This window comes from Saimiri boliviensis, chromosome 10, assembly GCF_048565385.1.
Source record: "Saimiri boliviensis isolate mSaiBol1 chromosome 10, mSaiBol1.pri, whole genome shotgun sequence".
Lineage (NCBI taxonomy): Eukaryota > Metazoa > Chordata > Mammalia > Primates > Cebidae > Saimiri > Saimiri boliviensis.
Window position 1 is genome coordinate 119,295,633 of NC_133458.1, and position 10,427 is coordinate 119,306,059.

General features: G+C 45.3%; 1 protein-coding gene across 3 annotated transcripts in view; it reads left to right on the forward strand.

The window, feature by feature from the left end:
- AOAH (acyloxyacyl hydrolase) overlaps positions 1 to 9,668 on the forward strand; it is a 234,654-nt gene extending 224,986 nt beyond the window's left edge. For all 3 annotated transcript variants that reach the window (XM_003930743.4, XM_074379815.1, XM_074379816.1), the window contains 2 exons: positions 496 to 572; positions 9,448 to 9,668. In XM_003930743.4, coding sequence (XP_003930792.2) covers positions 496 to 572; positions 9,448 to 9,576 — 206 coding nt within the window. In that variant the 3' untranslated portion in view covers positions 9,577 to 9,668. The remainder of the gene's footprint in view (positions 1 to 495; positions 573 to 9,447) is intronic.
- Positions 9,669 to 10,427: the final 759 nt, after the last annotated feature.

A 10,427-nucleotide genomic window follows, 5' to 3' on the forward strand; every position in this document is an offset into this window, starting at 1 on the left:
TCTAAATGTGGCGATGAGATAATTTTAGGTAATTATATTCCTGACGTACTGCATGATTTTGAAAGGCAAGTGCTTGACACACGCAGGCAGAGTCTGCAAATGGCAACCCGTGAAAGGGGATGTTAACAAAATGTTGGCTTTTCCCCTCCTGTAATACCATCCTACCGCACCACTGAAAAATGACATGTACTGAAATCAGTGTTGAATATTTTAGAGCTCACCTTTTCCCACTGCCCTCCCTGCTACACAAACCACATTCATCTAGCACTCTCACGTATTCTCTTCCTGAGTTAGAAAAAGGCACACACACACACACACAGTGGGAAGATCATTTCTGTTCAGAAAGCCCCCAGTGCAAGAGAGCAGTTCAGGGGCAGCCATGGCTGGGTCAACATGGGCCTGTGAGGGCCTGGCCAGCTCTCACATCCTTGCCCTTGGACGTTGGCTGTTGCTTGTGCAAGTGTGTCTGTAAACCTCTGGTTCTGTGCCCTGCAGTCATACAGGAGTGGCAGAAGAGAGGCGGGCAGCCCTGGCAGCTCATCGAGCCCGTGGACGGATTCCACCCCAACGAGGTGAGCACAGTTACAAGGTGATTGCAGAAGGCTGTTTATTGGTTTATTGGTTTTTAATTGCCCTTACACATTCATGTGTTTATTTTTTATCCTGTTTTGTTCCAGAAAGGACTTGAGGTAATGTACACAGATGTGTAAGATAGGAGATTTAATAAAAACAAAGTGAAATTCGGGACAATAGGAAAATAGAGTAGAAATTATACCTGGATTCCTGACTTAATTTCTACAATTCATAAAATATGTGCAGGGCAGTCCTGAGAAACTGCCAGAAGGGGCTTACAAAATCAACTCTGTGCTTTCTAGCAGCGATGCTAAAAGAGGCATTAAGCCATGGCTTCCATAAGATTTAAAAAAAAAAAAAAAAAAAAAAAAAAAAAAAAAACCACAAGGACTCCAAAAAACAAAAACAAAAAAAGAAGGAAAATTACAAGAATTTTTTGGAAGTGAGACCCACAAGAAATTTATTCTAAGGATCTTTCTAGAAAGGGTGCTGTATAGGAGAACGATGTCCTTAGCGGTATCCTGCAGTAAAAGCTGTTTCTCATTGAGGAGCCAAAGTACAGTTCTGTGAGGTGGCTCTCCTCTTGTCTCTTCACAAGGCAAGGGGAGCCAGAGGGTGGGACTCTGTCCCCTCCCGCCTCCACTCCCATCCCATTATCCTGGCTTCAGCCAGGGAAGCTCCACTTTTATCTGTTGTATGGTCCTGGACTTACTCATGACATTTCTTTATTAAGAAGAAGAAGAAAAAGAAGTGGGGGAGTTGCTCTGCCACTTGGGAAACGTTGAAAGCTGCTCCTCTGTGGGGAAGGAAGGGCCATTGACTCTCAGGGAATCCCACATTACAGAGCCTTTCTGCTCGAGCTGTTGGGGAAGCATCGTGTGGCTACCAAAGGGTACAAACCTGACAGGCGTGCCTGGGGGATGCTCCTTGGCTGGCCATTGAGACCCAGGCCACAAGAGGGCTGATTGTCCCCTCAGGAGCCTGAATGAAGCGAACACAGCCCACCGTCCTCCAACTCTAGGTTCAGCCAGTGCCCATGGGCAGGGCTAAGAATTACCTCCAAAAGGAAAAGAAGGGTGCCCACTCCCCAACAAATGAGTAAACGTGGTGTCCCACAAATGCTGAGCAAATTTTAAAGTAAGTGTTAAATGCCCACCTCACAGATTTAAATAGACACACACACACACACACACACACACACACACGCACACACATAAAATCAGAGTAATGACCTCTGAATAGCTAACCTTCCTGTGTATCAATTGGATGAGTTGAACAAAGAAAATCGTTGGCTAGATTCTGGTTAAATATCAGGGTCTTGTCCCCCAAAACTGATGTCTTTGGTTTTAGAAGAGTTTGTATATATTGTCTATCCCTTCTTTCTAGCAGTTATGAGGTGGTAGTCCTTGTCATTCTCTGAACAGAATAGCATCTTACCCTTCTGATTCTGTAGAGAAGGGGCATCGGAAGAGATGCTTACGTAGAGTGTCAGGAACAAACTAAAAACAAGAGGGTCAGACAGCTTTGTTTTATCCCTCAGGATACATTTATCCCATCTATCAAATAACCATTCTGTCTCTGACTCTTAAAATGACTTTGGGGTTCAAGGTCTGTCAAATTGAGGCTCTATCTTGCACTCAAACAGTTTTACCTATGTCTGGTTATTGAAAACACAGTCAAAACTGAAAATCAATATGTGCCATAATCCTATGCTATTCCTGCAAGATTTGCTCACATGCCGGTAGCCGGTGATAAAGTGGACAAGAATAAACAGCTGGGCCTAAAGTCTGCCTGTTTATCATGTATACTGAGCTGAAAAGTCCAGATAGACTACGTGCCATCCAAAAATATTTACTGAGTGACTACCCAGTGTCAAATGCAGTGAGAATTCAAGAGTGAACAAGAAAATACCCTGCCAATTAAAATTATAGTATAGAGGAAAATGATGAGTAAACAGACAATTAACTATAAAGTAGTAAATGCCCTCAACTGTGCCAGTGCAGAACACCACAGAGCATTATGGGGTGGGATGGGAGAGGGGGGTTTTCGAAAATGTTTTCAGAGGAGGTGATGTCGGAACTAAGACCACAAACTTGTAGAGTGAAGGGAAGCGAAGAAGGGTTACAGAAAGTGTTCTGAGCAGAGGCAACTGCATGGGCAAAGACCTGAATATGCAAGAAAGCATGGCACATTAGAGGAAAGAAAAGCGCTCCGTGCAGCCGGAGAGTGTGACCATGGAGTCAAGAGCGGGGAATCTACAGCGTATTAGGGAACTCGATCATGGAAGATCTGCCTGGGGCTTGGCCTTGGTCCTGAGGGAGATGGGGAGCCACTGGACATTCTCGAGCAAGCAAGAAATGATCCAACTTGTGTTCTAAAAAGATGCCTGTTGTAGCAGCATCGAGGATGGTTTGGTAGGGAACCAGTCCAGAGGGACAAAGAAAAATGGAAGGAAAAGTTGTATTTTAAAAAGTTTTTTTTTTAATGGCCAAACACAGAGTCACAGGACAGTGAGGCAAGTTCTTATCAGAGATTTTATTCAAGGAATCAAAATCGGGTGCCTCCTGGAGTCAGTACAGATTGTGCCCACTCTCCTCCCACACTCTCCTCGGTGGTCACAGACCAATGTAAGGATGGCCAGCATGATTCCAGATCATCAGGTGGTTGAACAAAGCATCATGCTGTATTACAAGAAACTCAACTGATGTACTCAGAAACCACTTCTGGCTTTACCGGGTTACGAATTGGATGTGTTTATATGCAACTTAGCAAGAAAGTGGGCTCTGAAAGATGTTCAACTACAAAGGAAAATACCTAGAAAAGAATGTCTATGAACAGAAGATCCCACTTAATCAAAGCACCCACTCCCTAGCATTCTTCTGGAATAGATTTTATTCCACACACATGCCTAGTAGGGCAGCCAGTGATCTCCTCCCGAGCTGCCATGGTTGTGTGAACTGGCAGAAGAAGGGTGTCTCCGTCCTCTCATCCTGAGGACAAATTCTGGGGTGGAGGGTATGTGATAAAAGTTTCCACTGATAAAATTAATTAACTTGCATCTATGTAATAGAATACCATGCACTGAATAACACCATCTCTACTAAAAATACAAAAATTAGTTGGGCATGGTGGCACACACCTGTGGTCCCAGCTACTCCGGACGCTGAAGGTAGGAGAATCGCTTGAACTGGAAGGTGGAAGTTGCACTGAGCTGAGATTGTGCACTGCACTCTAGCTTGGGGGGCAAAGTGAGACTTTGTCTCAAAAAGATCTACCTTTAGTGACATAGAAATGTGTTTATAATGTACAGCAAAGTAAATACAATCAGACTACAGATTATAGGAGCAATGACTCAACTGTATGCATTTGTCAAATTCATAGCACTGTTTACCAAAGAGAGTTCATTTTACTGTTTCTAAATTTGACTTCAATAAGAGCAGATTATAAAATGACGTTCAAGAGGAATCGTGTGTGTGTGTGTGTGTGTGTGTGTGTGTGTGTGTGTTTTCTCAGATATAAAATCAGGGCCAGGTGCAGTGGCTCACGCCTGTAATCGTAACACTTTGGGAGGCCGAGGTGGGCAGATCACCTGAGGTTAGGAGTATGAGACCAGCCTGGCCAACATGGTGAAACCCTGTCTCTACTAAAAATACAAAAATTAGCCGGGTGCGGTAGTGGGTTCCTGTAATCCCAGCTACTTGGGAGGCTGAGGTGGGAGAATCGCTTGAACATGGGAAGTGGAGGTTATAGTGAGTTGAGATCATGCCACTATACTCCAGCCTGGGTGAGAGAGGGAGATTCCATCTCAAATGTGTGTGTGTGTGTGTGTATATGTATGTATGTGTATATAAATATATGTGTGTGTGTGTGTGTGTATATATATATGTGTATATATATACATATGTATATATATACGTATATATATATAAAATATGTGTGTGTGTGTATACAAAGGTTCTACACCCCATGTTAACAGAGACTACTTCTATTTTAATTACAGATTACTTTTATTCTGTTTTTCTCATTGTGCTTCAGTGGATTTCAGTTTTTCTAGAATGAACAGGTTTTGCTTTAATATTTTAGACTATGAATGGAGAAGCACAAAAGAATATCAGTTCAGGAGGCTGAGGCAAGAGACTCGCTTGAACCTGGGAGGCAGAGGTCCCAGTGAGCCAAGATCTGGCCACTGCACTCCAGCCTGGGTGACAGAGAAAAATCCTGTCACAACAACAACAAAAAAAAAACAAAAAAAAAGAAAAGAAAAGAAAAGAAAAATAGAACACAACTTGGATAGAGAGAGGAAAGGGTAGCTGTGCCCTGCCCTGTGCAGTGCCTTCTGGGAGTTACAACAGGAGATTGTGGTATAAGAAACCCACAGTAAGTGCTCAGTAAATATTTGTCAAATGAATAAATGATTACAGTGGATCATTTTATCACAAGTCTCTAGTTTAGTGATAAGCATGCCAGTCTCATTTCAGACCCAATATTTTCTCAATGCCTGCTCATAAATATTTTATTCCCTATTAGAGTGACAGTCAACTAATTGCTTTCAAACCAAACAGTTACCAAATGCTCAGATCTGAGCTATTTCATTTTCATTTTCCTCTTCTTGCCCTCACCCTGTCTCCTCCCTTATTAACACACATAGGGAAATAAAAGCCTTGTACCACATAGCTGTTAGAAAGGCAGCTTAGGTGTATCATGTTGAAAGCCAATAATACAAAACAGAAGAACCAGTAATTTTCCACAGACCTGGCAGCAGTTTCCTTTGTTGAGAAATGGCAGGAAAACAGCCACAAGCCCAGACCTCTGTCTTCAAAGGTCCTGACTGCTTCGTGTGAAAGATGATCCGGCCCTCCCTGGAGCACTGGCCAGCTTTGCAGGCAGCCTTTGACGTGCTCCTCCTTTTAAGTGCAAAGAAGTATATGTGGGATGTGTATGGTGTGTGGTTTCTCTGTGTGTTTGGTATCTGTGTGCTTTCTGTGGCTGGTGTGGGGGTGGAAGTGAGGTATGTGTGGTGTTTGTATGTGTCTGTGTGGTGTGTGTGTGTGAGAGATGTGGGGGGTGTAGGAGTGTGTGTGTTGGTGGTGTATGTGGTATATGTGTATGTATGGTATACATGTATTGAGGGGGTGGGGGTACATATGTGTGGTGTGGAGAGGTGTTATACGTATGGTGTGTGTGGTGTGAGTATTATATGTGTGGCATATGTGTGTAGTGAGGGCTGTGTGTGTATGTGATATGTGTACATGGTGAATGTGCATGTGGTGGTATCTGTGTGAGGTGTGTGGGGGGTGTGTGTGGGATGTGTGTATATATGTGAGAGAGCTGTATGTGTGTGGGGTGTGGAGTGTGTGTGTTGGGATGTGTGTAATGTGTGTGTGGTATGGAGTTGTGGTTGTGTGTGTGTGTGTGTGGTGTGCGGGGTGTTTCTGTGTACGATGTGGTGTTTCTGTGTGTAGTGTGTGTGGTGTGGTGGGGGATGGAGTTGTATTATGTATGTATGTGTAGTGTTTCTATGTGTGATGTGTTTGGTTTGTGGTGTGTAGTGTGTAGTGTGTTCTTTCTGTGTGGGGGATATGGGTGTGTGTGTGTGATGTGTGTGTGTGGTGTGGGGTTGTGAGGGGTGTGGTGTATGTGTGTGTGTGATGTGGTGTCTGTGTGGTGTTTGTGTGTGTGGTGTGTGTAGGGTGTGCATATGATATATATATGTGTGGTGTGGGGTTGTGAGGTGTGTGTGGTATGTGTGGTGTTTCTGTGCGTGATGTGTGGGGTGTGTGTGTGATGTGTGTGTGGCGTGGGGTTGTTAGGGGTGCGGTGTGGGGGGGGGATGTATAGTGTCTGTGTGGTGTGTGTGGTGTTTCCATGTGTGATGTGTGAAGGATATCTGTGATGTATGTATGACGTGGGGTTTTGAGGGATGTGGTGTTTGTGGTGTTTCTGTGTGTGGTGTGGGGTGTGTGTGTGATGTCTATGTGTGCAGTGTGGGGTTGTAAGGGGTTGGTGTGTGGTATGTGTGGTGTTTGTGTGTGGTGTTTGTGGGGTGTGTGTGATGTATGAGTGGTGTGAGGTTGTGAGGGGTGTGGTGTATGCGTGTGTGGTGTGTGTGGTGTTTGTGTGTGGTGTGTGGGAGTGTATGTAATATACGTAAGTGTGGTGTGTGGTGTGTGTGGTGTTTGTGTGTGGTGTTTATGGGATGTGTGTGATGTATGCATGTGTGGTATGGGGTTGTGAGGGGTGTGGTGTATGTGTGTGTGGTGTGTGTGTGGTGTTTGTGTGTGGTATGTGGGGGTGTATGTGATATATGTAAGTGTGGTATGTGGTGTTTGTGGTGTGTGTGTGGTGTTTGTATGTGGTGTGTGGGGGTGTATGTGATATATGTAAGTGGTGTGTTGTGTGTGTGGTGTTTGTGGGGTGTGTGGTGTTTGTGTGTGGTGTGTGGGGGTGTATGTAATATATGTAAGTGTGGTGTGTGGTGTGTGTGGTGTTTGTGGGGTGTGTGTGATGTATGTATGTGTGGTGTGGGGTTGTGAGGGGTGTGCTGTATGTGTGTGTGGTGTGTGTGTGGTGTGTGTGTGGTGTTTGTGTGTGGTGTGTGGGGGTGTATGTAATATATGTAAGTGTGGTGTGTGGTGTGTGTGGTGTTTGTGGGGTGTGTGTGATGTATGTATGTGTGGTGTGGGGTTGTGAGGGATGTCATGTATGTGTGCGTTATGCCATGGGAGAGACACTGCATGGATATATGACCAAGATTACACAGCAGGATGAATGGAAGTTTGCATCCACCTCAGAAGGCTCAGAACACATTAAAATGCCAGGGACCTGATGCAGTGACTCCATCAGTCCTAGTTTTTTCTAACTACTAAAATCTCACACACAGTTGGACACAGAAAGGACTTTGGATCACATACTGTCGCCCACGCAATGTGCAGATGAGGGGCTGGGCCAGACCCGAGTTGGCCACGCTGCCTGTTAGGAAGGGGACTGCGAGCTGCCCTGCGGAGCATCCCTCCTGAGCAACGTCTTCCCTCTGGGACGCCTTCAGCAATCACATTTCTCTTACTGCTTAGCACTGAAAACCACTGTTGAGTTGGAGCCATCTGGAGGCTGCTGGCCTGGCCAGCTCCTATTTGCTAAATGAGGGCATTGTCTGCAGACAAAGAGTGTCCTCTTCAAAGGCATGTTAATGACAAGCCAGACACTGGACAACCAAGAATGGACCCAGCTAATGTCATGGATAAAGGGATACCTGACATGAGATGACAGAACCAGAGAGCAAGCCTTAGGCTAGGAGAGCCAGAGTCTAAGCCTCAGGCTGGGAGAGCCAGAGTCAAGCCTGCTGTGCATTAAGCAAATTCCTCTCTGGTGCTTTGGCTGGACTCCACACACTCACAGCCTGCCAAGATACACCCCCAGTCAGGTACCCAGCCAGCCTCCACTCCCAGCACCTGTAGTTCCCCGACCATGCCATTCTGTCCCACAGGTCTGAGCCTTTGCACACGCTGTATCCTCTACCATTGCACTGTTTCCCCACATCATATATCTGGGGAGCTCCTAGGAAATTCATCTCACCTACCACCTTCTTCAGAGAAATCCTACCCCTTCCCCTACCCAACAGAAGTGGCACCTCTTCCCTTTCTGTTGTGTGCATTCTCCTCCCAGCCCTCCCTGTGGGTTTGCTGGTGTCATTTTGCATGTCTGGTTACCTTACTAGGACTTTCTTAAAGGAAAAACACACCATGCTCATCTCTAAAACCCAAGCCTTAGGCCTGCAGTAAATGCCAGCTGTCCACAGATAAATGAGTGATTTCTGAAAAAGTGAATTTGTAATCTATTACTGAAAAAACAAATTCCACAAACTTAGCAGCTTAACACAATACACACTTAGATGATCTCACAGTTTCTGTGGGTCACAGTTTAACTGGGTCCTCTGCTTAGGGTCTCACAGATGAAAATCAAGGTGTGGCATCCAGGCCATGTTCTCATCTGGAGACCTGTCTGGGGAAGAACTGCCTTCAAACTCACTCAGGCTGTTGGCAGATTCATTGCTGTGAGGCTGCAGGACTGAGGAACCAGCTTCAGGCTGGATGGCAGCTGGGTCACCGTCAGCTCCAGCCCAGAAAGGAGAGCCTCCAAAGCAAGTCACTAGCAAGGTCAAGCCTCACACAACGTGACACCCTCGCTGAGGCGGCATTTCCTCACCATGGCCTCACTTCCTCTGTTAGAACCAAGTGATGGGTCCTGCTGTCGGGTCTGACCTGCAGACCCTGACCCAGTGACGGATGAACAAATGCAATCAGACATAGATATCTGGTGAAAGAGTAAACTAGGGGTCCAGGCCACTCCCAGACACCAAGGAGGGTGCTGTAAAGAGTTAGCAGCCGCAGCCCTCACAAGCTGGCACTGCAGGCATTTATTCAGTATAGATTTAATGACAAAGGCTTTGAGTCAACATACTTGTGGATAATTAACATGGTGACCCTCCCCGAGAGAGCAGTCTTACAGATGATTAAAGGCCAGGTTCAGAGGCCTAAGTAAACCAACTTATCTAGATCAGTTTCTTTACATCCCCTAGTTATCTAACTTAAGCTTTCAGGCACTGGATTAGAGAATCTGGCTGCCTTCAGCCAAATCCTATTCCGAGGTTTTTGCAAGACCCTCCAGCCTTCAGGAAGGTTTGTGTCCATTTTTTTTTTCCCCACCACCCTGACTGAACTCCTACATCCCACCGCCGGGAGATTATACAGAGGAGTGGGCGCGGGAGTCAGGGTGACACCCTAGAGGCTGTCTCTAGCAGAGAGCATGTAGGAAATCCTGTTGGTAAGTGATTGTCCTAATTTCCCTTTTCCTCCTCCTTTGGGTTCTCCCTCACAGGTGGCTTTGCTGATGTTGGCAGATCGCTTATGGGAGAAGGTGCAGCTCCAGTGGCCCCAAGTCCTGGGAAAGGAGAATCCATTCAACCTTCAGATTAAAGAGGTGTTTGGAGACCAAGGGGGGCACTGAGCATCTCAGGAGCACACACCCCTGCAGAGCACATGGAAGTAGAGGCTTGGGTAAACTCATTCCACAAACCCTGTGGGGGCTGCTATATCACAGGCCCAAAGGGCTCCCCTTCTGCAGCATCTTTGCAAAATGCCTTTCTCTCAATGAAGAGCATATCTGGATGACCGTGCAATGCTGTGTGCTTCTGGGATCAGTAACCCTCCTGTTGTTCCTGAAAAAACCTTTACAAATAAAGTGCATTGGGTGCCATTCCAAGCAAGAGAATATCTATGCCCTTTAGAGCTAATTGTTCTAAAAGGAGCTTCTAAAAACACTTAAGAAGTCCAGCAATGTTCAACAATTCACCCAAGGTCTTGGCAAGACAGGGACTGATTCTCCCTGTGTTGCTGACATCTTAAAAATGGCCTGGTGAGCTGAGGCTCCTCCTATGCAGGCGGCCGGCCAGCTGCCAACTCACACAGGGGCAGAGCAGGCTTCATGAGGCCCCCTTGAAAAACATAACACCAAACTACAAATACAAAGTTAGATATGAACTTGAATACACATTTAGAATGAGGAAAGAAATCACAACAATCACAAATTACGAATGTTTGAAAATTAACTAGTACCATAACCTCACAAAGTTCAGAAAAATGACAATACAATTATTTTCCTTTCGAATGTTTTATGAGTTGATTAGTGGGTATAAATGTACAGTTAGATAAAAGAAAGAAGGCCCAGTGTCTGATAGGTCAGGAGGGTGACTATAGTTTACAAAATGCTATTGTACGTTTCATTTTAAATTGCTAGAAGAAAATAATTTCAATGTTTCTAGCATAAAGAAAAGACAAATATTTAAGGTGATAGATACC